General features: G+C 41.5%; 1 protein-coding gene across 2 annotated transcripts in view; it reads right to left on the reverse strand.

Annotated features, from left to right (window-relative positions):
* Nucleotides 1–4: 4 nt before the first annotated feature.
* Nucleotides 5–19,759, reverse strand: part of sgk3 (serum/glucocorticoid regulated kinase family member 3) — a 33,073-nt gene continuing 13,318 nt past the window's right edge. For both annotated transcript variants that reach the window (XM_031836308.1, XM_031836307.1), the window contains exons 7-17: nucleotides 19,274–19,323; nucleotides 19,038–19,095; nucleotides 16,515–16,598; nucleotides 16,287–16,418; nucleotides 8,055–8,167; nucleotides 6,064–6,100; nucleotides 2,877–2,963; nucleotides 2,632–2,727; nucleotides 2,368–2,523; nucleotides 1,686–1,775; nucleotides 5–1,568 (exon numbers count right to left, since the gene is read on the reverse strand). In XM_031836308.1, coding sequence (XP_031692168.1) covers nucleotides 1,401–1,568; nucleotides 1,686–1,775; nucleotides 2,368–2,523; nucleotides 2,632–2,727; nucleotides 2,877–2,963; nucleotides 6,064–6,100; nucleotides 8,055–8,167; nucleotides 16,287–16,418; nucleotides 16,515–16,598; nucleotides 19,038–19,095; nucleotides 19,274–19,323 — 1,071 coding nt within the window. In that variant the 3' untranslated portion in view covers nucleotides 5–1,400. The remainder of the gene's footprint in view (nucleotides 1,569–1,685; nucleotides 1,776–2,367; nucleotides 2,524–2,631; nucleotides 2,728–2,876; nucleotides 2,964–6,063; nucleotides 6,101–8,054; nucleotides 8,168–16,286; nucleotides 16,419–16,514; nucleotides 16,599–19,037; nucleotides 19,096–19,273; nucleotides 19,324–19,759) is intronic.

A 19,759-nucleotide genomic window follows, 5' to 3' on the forward strand; every position in this document is an offset into this window, starting at 1 on the left:
AAAACAAACTTGTTGGTTCATTTAATTATTATTTTAATGTACAGTACATCCAAGGCATTGTATTGAACAATGAGGCATGTTGACAACCCTCGTTAGTTAGAAATGGTATGGAAATCCTAGTCAGAGGTTTTCTGTGAGGATTTCTAAGGAATATCTGAGTGTCAATTAAGGCAAGATTATGAGCTTGTAAACTGAAACACAGACAGGCAAGCAAACCACAGAAATAAATCAGATGGCGCAGCACCTGTTTGCAAAGTAAAGTCACTGGAGCCATTACAGAAAAGGTCTATATAAACACACACAATGAAAATCTGAACTGAAATGACCTCTGTCAACACAAGACTATATTCCGTGACCTAGTATTTCCGACTGAGAACCCACCCACCACAAATTAACAATGAATCTATAAATAAACCTACTACAAGCACTTTCTAAATATACCATTAACCAGTGATCTTGTTAGGATAACAAATATTTTGATATTGGAAGAGACAAAACAATTCCTTTTAGCTGTTCTGAAAGCATATAAATGACATGTTCACTGCAATTTCATTAAATCCACAAAATCTGCTTTTAAAGTGTAACGAAAAGATTGAGGAAGCGCTTTCATCCCAACTCGCCACTTAAATTTAGGATTTTATTTCGGGGACATTTTATTTTTTTTACCCACCCTGACAACATCACACTGAATGTCCTCGTTTCTTCAAACAAAGAACCAAAATGGACATGAGCCAACAACCAATACATGTGTCAAGAAAGAAATATGGCCGACATTTCTTAAAAATATAATTTGTTATATAAATATCATTAGGTAAAAATAAAGGTTTCTTGACACAGTCTGCAACCCAAACCCTTTTCATAAGTGCTGTCTGATCACAACTTCTGCTCACTTTGGCTTTTCTCAAAACGGGTTCATCCACAATATAAATTCTTCCCTTTTATTAAAAATATTTAGGACAGGTTAAGGCAGTGTTTTTCAGTCCTGATCCTGGAGACACACAGGGTGTGCAGGCTTTGTTCCAGACCAGCACAAACGCACCTAAATACACTCATCAACAAGCTACTGGGCTGGAACAAATCCTGCATACCCTATAGATTTCCAGGACCAGGATAGAATAATACTGGGTTAAGGCCAAGGCTCTACAGTGCATCCACTTTGATCGCATATGTGCCTTAAGATTTTGCTGTGCGACACGGAATTTTTATTTAGGAGCACCAGTTTGCCTAGAATAATTAAGGATTCTAGCTTTCTTACCTCAAATATTTCTCAATGTGGTCCTACATTTCTTTGTGTGCACCAACATTTTTCAACTTAGGTGCACATGTGCTCCTTGTAAAAAATAAAAATAAAATTAAGGCAATTTCACAGAACTCTGGGACAGGTCCTCACAGCAAGTCTTTCATAGGAAGGAGTCATCTGAGGGGGGTGCGTAGGAAAACCCTAGGAACGCATCATCAGCCTCCATTACACTGGCATTGACTATGGCATGTTCAGTATAGCACACAGAGTTTGGAACGGTCTCATCTGTGAATTCTGGATCAAAGTTTGTGATGTCGTAAGGAGAATTCTGCAAAACAGGAAAGAGGAAAAAACAAACATCAGTTCATTCATGCTTGTGGTCTGGTGTTGCATCTGCTGTGTGTTGCCATACATCAGAATCACATGTAACCCTGAGAACATTTACCACATTGGGAGTGAATGGAGGTGGAACCTTTCTCTGTTCCAGGTCATCCCACTTGATCGCAGAGAAGAAGTTATGTGCTTTGATCTCATTCTGAAAAAAAGAGAATAGATCTTTTTCAGTTCTAGAACAACCAAGGCAAATGCTATTACTTCATTCTGATGAAAGCGATATAATGCAATCCATCTGCCAAGAAGAAATGAACATTGCCAGACACTGCAGCTATTGAGCAACTCCTGGTCATGACAATGTTTCTCCACCAGAGAGAGTCAGATGCCATCAGCTACAGCAATACATGAGTCACAGTTGTGAGACTATGAAGCATACTGCTGTGTTACTTAAATAAATGGTAGCTTGGGATTTAGAGCACTGTAGGCTGCTGAGGGGAGAACAGCTCACAATAATGGACGGAACGGAGCAAATGGAATGGCATCAAACACCTGGAAACCATAGGTTTTATGTCATTGTTACCATTCCAACTATTACGCTCCATTCACACCATGATCCCGCACTCTACAAGTAAGGTGCCACCAACCTCTTGTGACTTCGAGGAAGGTCAATTTGTGTGTATTTAGTGAGTTTGGAGTATTTAGAAAATATTCCAGTGACCCAAGACTTTTTAACTAAATGAGATGGGTGACATAAAACCATAAACCACTGCCATACTGTGAGGGTCACCACTCACAAAGTCGTCTCTGGAGCCCAGTCTGTGTGTGCCGTCCTTCTCCAGTAGAGCCTGCAGGAGGGACCAGGCCGTGTTGGACGCTCCGGGACGCATCATCAGGGGTTTGTGGAGGATGTTTTCATACATCTCATGGGTGTCTCTGCTGTAGAACGGAGGCTGTGGAACAGAGGGGAGATAGATGTGTGTTACTGTTAAGACACTGTCAAGGGTGTGTTCTGTCCGTACATATTGTGCCTGTTTTCAATGTCTACTACTGTAACTCACCAGGCCAAAGAGCATTTCATAGAGCACTGATCCTAGACACCACCAGTCCACTGTGTTGTCATACGGTTGTTTCCTCAGGACCTCTGGAGCTAGGTACTAGGGGGGGGGGGGGGGGGGGGGAGAAAGTTAAATAAATTAGCAATGACAGGCATTTTCAGTCTCAATCCAGAACAGTGGTCCAGACATTAAAAAAGGTTATTATGCCTTATTACATATGCTGTCCTGGAAAACATGTTCAACATTACCTCAGGTGTCCCACAAAATGTGCTTGTCGTCTCGGCTTGGGAAATGCCTTCCTTGCACAATCCGAAGTCCGTCAAAACTATATGTCCCTTTAAAGAAGGGGAGTCAGGGACAATTTTAGACAGTGTTTGCCACCATTATCCTCAGTCAGAACTGAAGAATATACATTTTCTTTGTGGAATTTTGGCCAGAGTAGCCAACTCTCAGGACACTCGCAATTTCCTCAGTCTCAATAAGGCCGGTCAAGAAACGCATCAGTTAAACAATCAAATCAAACGTTCTCTTCTAAACTGAAAATGACACTGCCGTTCGTGTGAGATGTGTTAGCTGGTGAAGGATTAGGCTTCACCACAGACACTTGCTTTCTTTATAACCTGTTGGATTGGTTAGTTTGAGACATTCATCTCATTTTTTCCAATGACTAAACTCAGCAAAAAAATAAACGTCCCTTTTCAGGACCCTGACTTTAAAAGGTCATTTGTCAAATTCAAAATAACTTCACAGATCTTCATTGTAAAGGGTTTAAACACTGTTTCCCATGCTTGTTCAATGAACCATAAACAATTAATGAACATGCACCTGTGGAACGGTCGTTAAGACTAACAGCTTAGGCAATTAAGGTCACAGTTATGAAAACTTAGGACACTAAAGAGGCCTTTCTACTGACTCTGAAAAAACACCAAAAGAAAGATGCCCAGGGGCCCTGCTCATCTGCGTGAACGTGCTTTAAGCATTCTGCAAGGAGCCATGAGGACTGCAGATGTGGCCAGGGTAATAAATTGCAATGTCCGTACTGTGAGACGCCTAAGAGGGAGACAGGACGGACAGCTGATCGTCCTTGCAGTGGCAGACCACGTGTAACAACACTTGCACATGATCGGTACATCTGAACATCACAACTGCGGGACAGGTACAGGATAGCAACAACTGCCCGAGTTACACCAGGAACGCACAATCCCTCCATCAGTGCTTAGACTGTACGCAATAGGCTGAGAGAGGCTGGACTGAGGGCTTGTATGCCTGTTGTAAGGCAAGTCCTCACCATACATCACTGGCAACAATGTCGCCTATGGGCACAAACCCACCGTCGCTGGACTAGACAGGACTGGCAAAAAGTGCTCTTCACTGACGAGTTACGGTTTTGTCTCACCAGGGGTGATAGTCGGATTCACGTTTATCTTTCAAGGAATGAGTGTTACACCAAGGCCTGTACTCTGGAGCGGGATAGATTTGGAGGTGAAGGGTCCATCATGGTCTGGGGTGGTGTGTCACATAATCATCGGACTGAGCTTGTTGTCATTGCAGGCAATCTCAATGCTGTCCGTTACAGGGAAGACATCCTCCTCCCTCATGTGGTACCCTTCCTGCAGGCTCATCCTGACATGACCCTCCAGCATGACAATTCCACCAGCCATACAGCCCCCCTCCCCCTTTGTTTTGGGACACAATATTCCATTTCTGTTAGTTACATGTCTGTGGATCTTGTTCATACAAATATTTACACATGTTAAGTTTGCTGAAAATAAAAGCAGTTGACAGTTTCTTTTTTTGCTGAGTTTAGTAGTAAACACTGAAAACATTTAAACTCTACAAAAATATAAAAACGCAACAATTTAAAAGATTTTACAAAGTTAGTTCATCTAAAGAAATCAGTCAATTGAAAAAAATAATTAGGCCCTAATCTATGGATTTTACATGACTGGGAATACAGATATGCATTCTGTTGGTCCCAGATAAAAAAATATATATATTATTTTGTTAAGTTAGGAGCGTGGATCAGAAAACCAGTCAGTATCTAGTGAGACCATTTGCCTCATGCAGAGCAACGCATCTCCTTCGCATAGAGTTGATCAGGCTGTTGATTGTAGTCTGTGGAATGTTGTCCCACTCCTCTTCAATGGCTGTGCAAAGTTGTTGGATATCAAATCCATTTTATTTGTCACGTGCCGCATACAACCGGTGTAGTAGCACTTACAAGCCCTTAACCAACAATGCAGTTCAAGAAATAGAGTTAAGAAAATATTTGCTAAATAAACTAAAGTAAAAAATAAAATAAAAAGTAACAAAATAACAATAACAAATATTGGCACAAACTAGAACACGCCGTCTTACAAGTTGAGCCAAAGCATCCAAAACATTTTCAATGGGTGACATGTCTGGTGAGTATGCAGGCCATGGAATAAATGGTACATTTTCAGCTTCCAGGAGTTGAGTACAGATCTTTGCGACATTATCATGCTGAAACATGAGGTGATGGCGAAGGATGAATGGCACAATGGGCCTCGGGATCTCGTCACGGTTTCTCTGTGCATTCATATTGCCATTGATAAAATCCAATTGTGTTCGTTGTCCGTAGCTTATGCCTACCCATACCATAACCCCGCTGCCACCACATGGCACTCTGTTCACAAAGTTGACATCAGCAAACCGCCTGCCTCAGTCCAGCCTCTCTCAGCCTAATTGTTTATGCCCACACGACACATTACACATAATCTGCGGTTGTGAGGCCGGTTGGAAGTACTGGCAAATTCTCTTAAATAACGTGAGAGGTGGTTTATGGTAGAGAAATTAAATTATCTGTGGACATTCCTGCTCTAGTGGACATTCCTGCAGGCAGCATGCAAATTGCACACTCCCTCAAAAATTGAGACCTCTGTGGCATTGTGTTGTGTGACAAAACTGCACATTTTAGAGTTGCCTTTTATTGTCCCCAGCACAAGGTGCACCTGTGTAATGATCATGCCGTTTAATCAGCTGCTTGATATGCCACAACTATCAAGTGGATGGATTATCTCGGCAAAGGAGAAATGCACACTAACAGTGATGTAAACAAATGTGTGCACACATTTTGAGAGAAATAGGCTTTTTGTGCATATGGAACATTTCTGGGATCTTTTATTTCAGCTCATGAAAACATGGGACCAACATGTTGAATTCATATATTTGTTTCAGTGTAGTAAAGCCTAAACTAAAGTAAACACTTTCCTTGAATTATTTTGGGTAATGTTAAAATACCAGGTAGACTACATTCATGGGAGGAAAATTTCAGTTGTCAAGATACATTTGTTTGAAGGCAGTTGTTAAGCAAAAAGATTGCTAATGCAGTTTCGATTGCATACAGCCCTAAGCTACTCCACATATAAAACAGATTACTTATGCACTGCAAATTAGTTAGGATGTCACACTTACTTCAAAGTCGAGAAGGATATTTTCTGGCTTCAAGTCCCTGTGAAAAAACAAACATAAACATTATCCAACGTTGTTGATATTGGATAATAGAACTGTGCTTAATGGATTACAAGAGCTATTATCTTCCTACTTCTGGGCAACAGGGGATATCAAAACAAATCATCAAGAGAGGTTTCTTTAATCCTAGCGATTTGCATCCAGTTGATATCAATTTACATGAGTCACTGAACCAGCATTACACTAAACCGGGGGTGGCAGGTAGCATAGTGAGCGTTGGGCCAGTAACCAAAAGTACCAAGAGGCAAAAGGCCTACCAAGAGGCAAAAGGCCTCCTGTAGGGACGAGGATTAAACATTTAAATGTGGGACAACAACACACATCACGACAAGAGACACCACCACACTACACTACACACCAGACTTAAGACAACATGGTAGCAGCACAAACAGAATGGGAACTAACAGTCACTCACCAACAACCAAAACAAAACATGTAGGGCTTTCCCACTAACAAGATGGCAACCAGCACAGGTGTAACACATACTGAGGTGACACCAATTAGTGCACCCTACGTACTAAAGTCCGACCTCAAAAAACATAAATGGAAAAACTAAAACCTGCACATGGTATTAACATTGTTAGGCACAGACAACAGCACGAAGGGCAAAAAAGGTAGAGAACAATACGTCAGTTAATGAACGACTATACACGTGCTGCAACCATGACAGCAGTGACATTGGACTTAATAAACATTACTACAGCCGACCTCTTGAAAAAGGAACACTTCAAATATCAAAGTTCCAGGAATTTCACAAAAGACGCTATTTGAAGTTGGACTTTTCCCACTCATTAAAAAGGGGATGTGTTGCATTCATTGCTCATTCAGGATATTTAATGTGGAAACTGTTTCACGACATAGGAAACCTTAGAATGTGTCTAACATTCAAATCAAATATTATTGCTTGTGTTCCTAGATGCAACAGTGCAGAAATATCTAATAATACTCACATCTAAAATAACAGAATTAAGAAATATTAGGACGAGCAATGTCGGAGTGGCATTGACTAAAATACAGTAGAATAGAATACAGTATATACATGTGAAATGAGTAAAACAGTAGTGGCTAGTGTTCTATTCTTAAAGTGACCAGTGATTCCAAGTCCATGTACATACATAGGGCAGCAGAATCTAAGGTGCAGGTTTGAGTAACCGGGTGGTAGCTGGCTCAGGATGGCATTCACTCTCTACTACAGACCTTTAGCCAACTGGTGTACCAGAGCCAAGACAACCAGCCAGCCTGTCCACATGGGTGACTCACTTATCCAATACAGCCTTTGCCACTGACTGGATTTGAACCTGGGACTCCTGCACACCTCAAGACCGGGTTTGTCTGTTGAGCCAAAGCCCATGCTCAGACAAGGTTACTCAACACACACTCATACACTGAGTATACCAAACATTAGGAACACCGTCCTAATATTGAGTTTGCCCTAATATTGAGTTTGCCCTCAAAAGAGCCTCAATTCTTCAGGGCATGGACTCTACATGGTGTTTTGATTGCGTTCCACAGGGTTGCTGGCCCATGTCGACTCCAATGCTTCCCTCAGTTGTGTCAAGTTGGCTGGATGTCCTTTGGGTGGTGGACCATTCTTAATATACACAGGAAACTGTTGAACTTGAAAAACCCAGCAGCGTTGCAGTTCTTGACACAAACCTTTGCGCATGGCACCTACTACGATACCCCATTCAAAGCACTTAAATCCTTTGTCTTGCCCATTCACACTCAATGGCACACATACACAATCCATGTCTCAAGGTTTAAAGATCCTTCTTTAACCTGTCTCCTCCCCTTCATCTACACGGATTGCAGTAGATTTAACAAGTGACATCAATAAGGGATCATAGCCTTCACCTGGATTCACTTGGTCAGTCGATATAATGGAAAGAGCAGGTGTTCTTAATGTTTTGTATACATACACGCAATCCATGTACCTGTAAACTATGTTGAGAGAATGCAGATAGCCAAGTGCGCTTGCCATTTCTGCGATGTAGAACTTGGCTCTGGGTTCCGGAAAGGTCCGTTCTTTTTGAAGATGGAAGAAAAGCTGGAATGATAGAATACAGCCACAGTGCCAGTGAGACATTACAGAGGAATAAGGAAACTGCCAAAATAAAGGAAACGCCAACATAAAATGTCTTAATAGGGCGTTGGGCCGCCAGAACAGCTTCAATGTGCCTTGGCATAGATTCGCAAGTGTCTGGAACTCTATTGGAGGGATATGACACCATTCTTATATGAGAAATTCCATAATTTGGAGTTTTGCTCATGGCGGTGGAAAACGCTGGTTCAGTTGGGTTAAGATCTGGTGACTGACACACACACACACTTTAAACACCCTATGCTCCTTTGAGACCTCTTTCAAAGTCACTGAGATGTCCTCTTCTAGCCATGGTAGCCAAAATAATGCACAACTGGGCATTTTTATACATGACCCTAAGCACGATAGGATGTGTTAATTGCTTAATTAACTCAGGAACCACACCTGTGTGGAAGCGCCTGCTTTCAAAAGACGTTGTATCCCTCATTTACTCAAGTGTTTCCTTTATTTTGTCAGTACATCATAATAAATTAATGGACAGAGTATGGAGTGATATTTAGCCCAGGTTGCTAACAACAATTGTAGCAGAGTCATGACACAGAGCTGTGGGTCAAACTTCCTGCCCTGTCTGCAAATTCCACATCACAATTACAATTGACTCAAGCAGCAAGTTTGGGGGATTAACTAAGTGCTAGCATCAACATGACATGAACTATGAGATTAGCCTCTGCACTCTGGAAAACTGGAAAGGCAACACAGATTCAGTGGTTTCGGAGGAGATATAGCCTAGTCCCCCCAGCTAAAGCACATACTGATGACAACGATAATGAAAGGAGTTAGCCTACAAATCTGGGATCAGGGAAATCCATAGACCTCAGTAGCTTTTTTGTAGATATCTATAATATTTGAATACTGTCAAAATATTTATACAGACTGGCCATTACACCAAGGTTAGAGAAACATTACAAACCTTCAATCATCCTGTCAATTACTCTTAGTTTTGGCTCTTTCTGACAGTCCCAGAATGGCATACAAATGCGAATAAATATTTTTATGGAGTTACATTGGCCAACGTTGCACTAATGGCCAGGATGTGCTTATTCAAATATGGAAATTCAGCTCCCACCACCTATACTGCACAGTTCCTTTTATTGAAAAGGAAGCGTTGAAATGTATGGGGTTTTTAACACTTAAATGGTAGATTGAGAGTGGGTCGCAGCTGATTCCTTTTGAAGTGTATAAACTAAACAGGCTATAAACTATGTAAATGTTTACAGTTTACTGTCAGGATAGGGGTAAGCAGCATATCCTGGACCAGTGGTTTAATATTGGGATAGGGGTAAGCAGCATATCCTGGACCAGTGGTTTAATATTGGGATAGGGGTAAGCAGCATATCCTGGACCAGTGGTTTAATATTGGGATAGGGGTAAGCAGCATATCCTGGACCAGTGGTTTAATATTGGGATAGGGGTAAGTAGCATATCATGGATCAGTGGTTTAATATTGGGATAGGGGTAAGCAGCATATCCTGGACCAGTGGTTTAATATTGGGATAGGGGTAAGCAGCATATCATGGATCAGTGGTTTAATATTGGGATAGGGGTAAGTAGCATATCATGGATCAGTGGTTTAATATTGGGATAGGGGTAAGCAGCATATCCTGGACCAGTGGTTTAATATTGGGATAGGGGTAAGTAGCATATCATGGATCAGTGGTTTAATATTGGGATAGGGGTAAGTAGCATATCATGGATCAGTGGTTTAATATTGGGATAGGGGTAAGTAGCATATCATGGATCAGTGGTTTAATATTGGGATAGGGGTAAGCAGCATATCCTGGACCAGTGGTTTAATATTGGGATAGGGGTAAGCAGCATATCCTGGACCAGTGGTTTAATATTGGGATAGGGGTAAGCAGCATATCCTGGACCAGTGGTTTAATATTGGGATAGGGGTAAGCAGCATATCCTGGACCAGTGGTTTAATATTGGGATAGGGGTAAGCAGCATATCCTGGACCAGTGGTTTAATATTGGGATAGGGGTAAGCAGCATATCCTGGACCAGTGGTTTAATATTGGGATAGGGGTAAGCAGCATATCCTGGACCAGTGGTTTAATATTGGGATAGGGGTAAGCTGCATATCCTGGACCAGTGGTTTAATATTGGGATAGGGGTAAGCAGCATATCCTGGACCAGTGGTTTAATATTGGGATAGGGGTAAGCAGCATATCCTGGACCAGTGGTTTAATATTGGGATAGGGGTAAGCAGCATATCCTGGACCAGTGGTTTAATATTGGGATAGGGGTAAGCTGCATATCCTGGACCAGTGGTTTAATATTGGGATAGGGGTAAGCAGCATATCCTGGACCAGTGGTTTAATATTGGGATAGGGGTAAGCAGCATATCCTGGACCAGTGGTTTAATATTGGGATAGGGGTAAGCAGCATATCCTGGACCAGTGGTTTAATATTGGGATAGGGGTAAGCAGCATATCCTGGACCAGTGGTTTAATATTGGGATAGGGGTAAGCAGCATATCCTGGACCAGTGGTTTAATATTGGGATAGGGGTAAGCAGCATATCCTGGACCAGTGGTTTAATATTGGGATAGGGGTAAGCAGCATATCCTGGACCAGTGGTTTAATATTGGGATAGGGGTAAGCAGCATATCCTGGACCAGTGGTTTAATATTGGGATAGGGGTAAGCAGCATATCCTGGACCAGTGGTTTAATATTGGGATAGGGGTAAGCAGCATATCCTGGACCAGTGGTTTAATATTGGGATAGGGGTAAGCTGCATATCCTGGACCAGTGGTTTAATATTGGGATAGGGGTAAGCTGCATATCCTGGATCAGCATTAAGTGGTTAAATCTACCTTGAGTTATGTTCTTTGTACCACTGGACATAAGAAATGTCTTCAGCCAAAGTTGAAAAACACTTCTTTATGATTAAAAACCAGGCTGTTTTGTTAGCACCAAGAGAACCGAAAACTGGAAAATAACAGAATTATTAGAGGAACAGAACCCGAACGGAATGATCTATACTGTTCCGGAACAGAACCATTATTTTAAAAGCATGGGAACCGGTTAATAACATTCTTTTACATTCCGGACATTTTTTTCCCAGTCTCACAAAAAAATTACAACAAAGCTCATATGCACTCTGTCCCTCAGAAACGTATTCCAGTGTCTGCCTGCCAGCTGGAAATCTTTGCCAGTGGGTGTGCGTAGGCTACCTGCCCCCCGCCCACCTCTGAAGCATAGGTTACTATAGCCTACTGACAACTTGCCATAGGTTACTATAGCCTACTGACAACTTGCCATAGGTTACTATAGCCTACTGACAACTTGCCATAGGTTACTATAGCCTACTGACAACTTGCCATAGGTTACTATAGCCTACTGACAACTTGCCATAGGTTACTATAGCCTACTGACAACTTGCCATAGGTTACTATAGCCTACTGACAACGTTACATACAGTGGGCTCCAAAATTACTGGCAACCTTGACTGGAAAATGCACAAACAATACTTAAAAAAATATAAACAATATAAACTACTGGTCAAAAGTTTTATAACACCTAATCATTCAAGGGTTTTTCTTTATTTTAACTATTTTCTACATTGTAGAATAATAGTGAAGATATCAAAACTATGAAATAACATAGTAACCAAAATATATGTTATATTTGAGATTCTTCATATATCCACCCTTTGCCGTCATGTCAGCTTTGCACATTCTTGGCATTCTCTCAACCAGCTTCATGAGGTATTCATCTGGAATGCATTTCAATGAACAGTGAATTTGTGGAATTTCTTTCCTCAATGCATTTTAGCCAATCAGTTGTGTTGTGACAAGGTAGGGGGTATACAGAAGATAGCCCTATTTGGTAAAAGACCAAGTCCATATTATGGCAAGAACAGCTCATATAAGCAAAGAGAAACGACAGTCCATCATTACTTTAAGACATGAAGGTCAGTCAATACGGAACAGTTCAAGAACTTTGAAAGTTTCTTCAACTGCAGTCGCAAAAACCATAAAGCTCCATGATGAAACTGACTCTCATGAGGACCGCCACAGGAAAGGAAGACCCAGAGTTACCTCTGCTGCAGAGGATAAGTTCATTAGAGTTACCAGCCTCAGAAATTGCAGGCCAAATTAAATGCTTCACAGAGTTCAAGTAACAGACACATCTCAACGTCAACTGTTCAGAGGAGACTGCGTGAATCAGGCCTTCATGGTCAAATTGCTGCAAATAAATCACTACTGAGGGACACCAATAATAAGAAGAGACTTGCTTGGGCCAAGAAACACGAGCGGTGAAAATGTGTTCTTTGGTCTGGAGTCCAAATTGAAGATTTTTGGTTCCACCCGCCGTGTCTGAGATGCGGTGTGGGTAAAACGGGTGATCTCCGTGTGTGTATTTTCTACCGTAAAGCACAGAGGAGGTGTTATGGTGTTGGGGTGCTTTGATGGTGACACTGTCTGTGATTTATTTAGAATTCAAGGCACACTTAACCAGCATGGCTACCACAGCATTCTGCAGCGATACGCCATCCCATCTGGTTTGGTTTTGGTGGGACTATCATTTGTTTTTCAACAGGACAATGACCCAACACACCTCCAGACTCTTTTACCAAGGAGAGTGATGGTGCTGCAGCAGATGACCTGTCCTCCACAATCCCCCGATCTTAACCAAATGAGATGGTTTGGGATGAGTTGGACCGCATAGTGAAGGAAAAGCAGCTAACAAGTGCTCAGCATATATGGGAACTCCTTCAAGACTATTGGAAAAGCATTCCAGTTGAAGCTGGTTGAGAGAATGCCAAAAGTATGCAAAGCTGTCATCAAGGCAAAGGGTGGCTATTTGAAGAATCTCAAATATGAAATATATTTTGATTTGTTTAACACGTTTTTGGTTACTACATGATTCCATGTTTCATAGTTTTGCTGTCTTCACTATTATTCTACGATGTAGAAAATAGTAAAAAATTAAGAAAAACCATTGAATGAGAAGGTGTTCTAAAAATGTTGACAGGGAGTGTAATTATAGAGAGAAACTCAAAATACCAACATGTGAGAAATACTGTACTTAAAATTTCAATGGAACTAACCAAAATCATACAATTATTTAATACAAAATACATTTAACCAAAATCAAGGTTTCATAAGTATTGGCACTCCTCATTTAGTACTTAGTGCAACCACCTCTGGCAAGGATAACAGCACGGAGTCTTATCCTGTAATGTTTGAATACATTCGGTAAGGAACACATTTGGAGGGATTTTGGACCATTCCTCTATGCAGATCCTTTCAAGATCCTTCACTTTCTTGGTTTTGCGGTTATCAACTGCCCTCTTCAACTCAGCCCACAGGTTTTCGATTGGATTGAGGTCAAGCAACAGATGGTCACAGAACCATTTCTGTGTGGATCTTGAGGTATGTTTTGGGTCATTGTCTTGTTGGAAAGTCCACCTACGGCCAAGTCCCAGCCTTCTGGCAGAGGCAACCAGATTGTCAGCCAAAATCAAATCAAATCAAATGTATTTATATAGCCCTTCGTACATCAGCTGATATCTCAAAGTGCTGTACAGAAACCCAGCCTAAAACCCCAAACAGCAAGCAATGCAGGTGTAGAAGCACGGTGGCTAGGAAAAACTCCCTAGAATGGCCTGGTGGAATTCATTATGCCATCAATCTTAACCGGTGCCCCTGGACCTCTGGAATTATAACAGCCCCAAAACATCACTGACCCACCACCATATTTCACCGTGGGTATGAGGTGTATACATCTCTGTTTCGACGCCAAACATGCCATTGCTGTATCTGACCAAAACGTTCAGTTTTGGTCTTCTGACCAGAGCACCTTCTTTCAGTCATAATTTAAATGACGTTTGGCAAACTCCAACCGCTTGCGTCTGTGTCTTGGGGTCAGAAAGGGCTTTCTTCTGGCAACCCTTCCAAAGAGCCTGTGGAGGTGGCATCTGATGGTGCTTTTTGAAACCTGGTGACCCCAAGACGGTGACCCCAGACGCCACCAAGGCCTGCAATTCTCTCACAGTGATTCTTGGGGATTGTGTTGCTTCTCTCGCCATCCTCCTCCCTATCCTGGGGGGCAAAATGTATTTGTCTCCTCAACCCGTGAGGTTTTCAACTGTTCCATATCTTTTGATTTAAAAAAAAAATTGCCCTGACAGTGCTCAGTGGTATATTTAATCGTTTGTGGATCTTCTTGTAGCCATTACCAGATTTATGAAGGTCTACAACCATTTCTCTCTTTTTAACTGCCAGTTCTTTTGTTTTCTTCATGGTGTTGGATGACAAAGGGATATTGCATGCGTGTTACCTCATTTTTATACCCTAGTGAAACAGGAAGTGATGTAATGGCTCAATATAGTTCCTTAAGACTTAAGACTTAGATACACTTTTATAAAAAAAAAAAAAAATGTAACCTTTATTTTACTAGGCAAGTCAGTTAAGAACAAATTCTTATTTTCAATGACGGCCTAGTGGGTTAACTGCCCGGCAGAACAACATATTTTGTACCGTGTCAGCCCGGGGGTTTGAACTTGCAACCTTCCGGTTACTAGTCCAATGCTCTAACCACTAGGCTACCTGCCGCATAAGTGGAATTTAATTCCTGGTTTAATTTTGGTAGAGGTTATTTACAATAATCTTTAAGGGTGCCATTCATTGTGAAACCTTGATTTGGAGGACACAATAAATTATTTCCATTGAAACATTAATAAAGTACAGTATTTCTCACGTTGGTATTTTGAGTTTCTCTCTATAATTATATTGTTTATATTTTTTTAAGTATTGTTTGTGCATTGCCAGTCAGGGGTGCCAGTAATTTTGGAGCCCAATGTAGGTTACTGTAGCCTACTGACGATGTTATATAGGTTACTGTAGACTACTGACAATGTTATATAGGTTACTGTAGACTACTGACAATGTTATATAGGTTACTGTAGCCTACTGACAATGTTATATAGGTTACTGTAGCCTACTGACAATGTTACAAGCATGATTCAGAAATTAGGGAGAGATGTTTAAAATAATAGATGAACTTTAATGCTAGTTAAGGCTACAATAGTTGAAAAAGAAAAGGAGAGCCTCACACTCATTTTATAACCGACATTGACAGACAAGCCGCCTTCATCAGGGTATAATGAGAAACACTGCGGGTCACTAGATGATATACTTTGAAAGGACACAGACAGGTGTCTGTAATCATGGCCAGGTGTGGCTTGGATGATTTACAGATATATAGAACTTGTAAAAAGCATGAATGAATAACGTACGATCATAGATACAATGTGGCTACATAAGCCTACAAACACTTACAATGGATAGCAAAAACACAATAATCACAAGAATGGCTTCAGATCAGTTTCTACGTTGAGACCGACAGGAACAAGTGTCTTTAAATTAAAGATCCAGGCAGCCTCTTGTTTTAACAATAAATTGTCAAGGTCACCCCCTCTCCAAGCGAGGGCGACGTGTTTGATGGTGATACAGAGAAGGGACGAAATTAGAGTGGTTCGCTTCCAAAAAGTGGGCTGCAACTGGGTACATCACATTTTTGCAACTAATGGTGCTACGATGCTCAGAGATTCTTACTTTTAATTTGCGCTTTGTATTACACACATTTTTTACCACAAGGACAAAGGATATATAACTGCCTTAGTGGAGCACGTGATAACACCTTTGATTGGGATCGGTTAGACGTGTTTAAGTTCTAGTGCTGCTCTGCACACACAAGTTTGTTAGCTAGCTATGTCATAACAAGATGCCCATCAAGGCAAGCTTCCTCCAACCTCTCTCCACACCTGACAAATTAAAAAAAGACAATTTCAAAGGTTTAAAAAGGAACGATATAAACCGCTACTTTCTTTTGGTACGAAACGGTTCAGAACTTTATTTTCCTGGTCAGAACGGAACGAAACGATTGGACAATAAGTTCCAACCCCTGGTCAGCACCACTGGGACTCAGGTCAGGGGTCATTTCCTAGGGACCTTTTCAGCAGGGTTCCGGTGTTGTATTATTCTGAGTTTCCCTACTTGAGCTCAGTGACAACACTGTGGTTCTCCATTATTCATAGGAGTGAAACTACTCACTTCTCCCCCGTTGACGAAATCTAAGACGAAGTACAACTTGTCTGTCGTCTGGAAGGAATAATGCAAGCCGACCAGGAATGGGTGTTTTACATTCTTCAGTAGCACGTTGCGCTCCGCCATGATGTGTTTTTGCTGGTGGAAACAGGAGAAATGGTATTGGTGGTGTGAACATAGAAATAACGTACCCAAGATTGAGAAACAGAGTAATAACACTTCAGAATAAATTACCTCTCTCCTGTTGAGAATGACCCTTTTCTGCAGGACCTTGATTGCGTAATATTTCCCGTCCAGTTTCCGTTTTGCAAGGAGAACCTTCACGTGGGAGAGAATATAAAAGTATGGTGTTAAATTGTAGTTAAAACCCCTCAGTTACCACATCAGGGACAATACACTTCCAACAATGAGGCAGTGAAATTACAGAACTGTAAGACTATCACTTCCCAAATGGAAAGGCCATCTACTGATAGACAAAGAAGTAAAACAGCATTCCTTACCACACTGGTAAGAGCAAACAAAAAATGTCATTGTTTGTGTTGCTGTGGAGTTTCTCTTCACATTGAACTACTTTAAGACAAAAGCAGTGCTAATTGTGGCACTTTTTTGTTGATTTTGTCTAGTTTTATTCATTTAGACTAAAATATAATTAAGGTCTTTGTCATTTTGTCATTTTGTCATTTGTCACATTGTCATTTGAATAATGATTTAATCTAGTTATTGTCAAAATGACACAGTTGGCCATTTTAGCCAACTAAATGCCTTACATTTGAGTCACATTACATTTGTATTGCCTCAAACTATAGTAAACATAAATCACTGGCTTCCATATCCACAAACATAAATAGTCTTGTCCAACCAACATATTCTTCTGCATAACATCGTATTCTTTTCCCAACAGCAGAAACATGACACAAATACAGTGCATTCGGAAAGTGTTCATACTCCTTCCCTTTATCCACATTGTTACATTACATCCTTACTCTAAAATGGATTAAAGAAAACATTTTCCTCAACAAGCTACACACAATACCTCAATGGCAAAGGCACAAAAGGTTTAGAAATTTTACAGAATGTATTAAAAATATAAAACAGAAATACCTTATTTACATAAGTATTCAGACCCTTTGCTATAATACTCAAAATGGAGCTCAGGTGCATCCTGTTTCCATTGATCATCCTTGAGATGTTTCTACAACTTAATTGGAGTCCACCTGTGGTAAATTCAATTGATTGGACATGATTTGGAAAGGCACACATCTGCCTTTATAAATATTAGGTCCCACAGTTGACATTGCATGTCAGAGCAAAAACCAAGCCAATTCAAAGGAATTGTCCGTAGAGCTCTGAGAAAGGATTGTGTCGAGGCACAGATCTGGGGAAGGGTGCAAAAAGAGTTGTGCAGCATTGATGGTCCCCAAGAACACAATGGTTCCAAGAACACAGCATTGATGGTCCCCAAGAACACAATGGTTCCAAGAACACAGCATTGATGGGCCCCAAGAACACAATGGCCTCCATCATTCTAAAATGGAAGTTGTTTTGAACCACCAAGACTCTTCCGAGAGCTGGCCGCCCGGCCAAACTGAGCAATCGGGGAAGAGCCTCGGTCAAGGAGGTGACCAAGAACACGATAATCACTGACAGAGCTCCAGAGTTCCTCTGTGGAGATGGGAGAACCTTCCAGAAGGACAACAATCTCTGCAGCACTCCACCAATCAGGCCTTTATGGTAGAGTGGTCAGACAGAAGCCACTCCCCAGTAAAAGGCACAGCCTGCTTGGAGTTTGCCAAAAGGCACCTAAAGGACTCTCAGACCATGTTAAACAAGATTATCTGGCCTGATGAAACAAAGATGAACTCTTTGGCCTGAATGTCAAGCGTCACGTCTGGAAGAAACATGGCACCATCCCTACGGTGAAGAAGGGTGGTGGCAGCATCATGCTGTGGGGATGTTTTTCAGCGGCAGGGACTGGGAGACTCATCAGGATCAAGGGAAAGATGAACGGAGCAAAGTACAGAGAGATCCTTGATGAAAACCTGCTCCAGAGTGCTCAGGACCTCAGACTATAGGCGAATATTCACCTTCCAACAGGACAACAACCCTAAGCACACAGCCAAGACAACCCAGGAGTGGCTTCAGGACAAGTCTCTGAATGTCCTTGAATGGCCCAGCCAGAGCCCCGACTTGAACCCGATCGAACATCGCTGGAGAGACCTGAAAATAGCTGTGCAGCGACACTCCCCATCCAACCTGACAGAGCTTGAGAGGATCTGAAGAGAAGAATGGGAGAAACTCTCCAAATACAGGTGTGCCAAGCTTGTAGCGTCATACCCAAGAAGAATTGAGGCCGTCATCGCTGCCAATGGTGCTTCAACAAAGTACTGAGAAAAGGGTCTGAAAACTTACAGTACCAGTCAAAAGTTTGGACACACCCACTCATTCAAGGATTTTTCTTTATTTTTACTATTTTCTACATTGTAGAAGACATCAAAACGATGAAATAACACATATGGAATCATGTTATAACCAAAAAAAAGTATAAAACAAATCAAAAGATATTTTAGACTTTAGATTCTTCAAAGTAGCCACCCTTTACCTTGATGACAGCTTTGCACACTCTTGGCATTCTCTCAACCAGCTTCATGAGGAATGCTTTTCCGACAGTCTTGAAGGAGTTCCCACATATGCTGAGCACCTGTTGGCAGCTCTTCTGGTAGTGTGTGTATATATACTGTATTATGCATAATCACATACCTTTCCAAAGCTCCCCTTTCCGATGACTTTGAGAAAGTCAAAGTCTGTGGGCTTTGCACTAAAATGTGGAAAACATAAAAGGTAAGCAAACAAAAATCAGTGACATTTTTAGAACAAATGAATGACTACGATAAGGCCTGCAAAGGTTACGTAAAAGGAAAATGACATCCAGAAAACACATTATCACAATAGAAATATCTGCAGGCCTCAATTCAACGTGAGACTGTGTAACCTACTGTGGATTTCCAGACGGTCCCAGGTTAATATTTCCGGAGGTAGAGCTGTTCTGCAAACCAGAGAGAACAGATGATCTAGGTTAAAAACGCAGACATACGTAAGCGAGGCCATAGTCTAAATCTTTATTCTACCAGAACTCTATCCTCCTGATTCCTGCTTACAAGCAAAAATTAAATCAGGACACACCAGTGACTCGGTCCATAAAAAAAAAGCAGATACTAAACTACAGGACTGTTTTGCTGGCACAGACTGGAACATGTTCCGGGATTCTTTGATGGCATTGAGGAGTACACCACATCAGTCACTGGCTTCATCAATAAGTGTATCAAAGGCGTCATCTCCACAGTGACCGTGCGTACATACCCCAACCAGATGCCATGGATTACAAGCACCATCCGCACTGAGCTAAAGGGTAGAGCTGCCGCTTTCAAGGTGGGGGACTCTAACCCGGAAACTTACAAAAAAAATCCTGCTATGCCCTGTGG

Source organism: Oncorhynchus kisutch, linkage group LG11, assembly GCF_002021735.2.
Source record: "Oncorhynchus kisutch isolate 150728-3 linkage group LG11, Okis_V2, whole genome shotgun sequence".
NCBI classification, from domain to species: domain Eukaryota; kingdom Metazoa; phylum Chordata; class Actinopteri; order Salmoniformes; family Salmonidae; genus Oncorhynchus; species Oncorhynchus kisutch.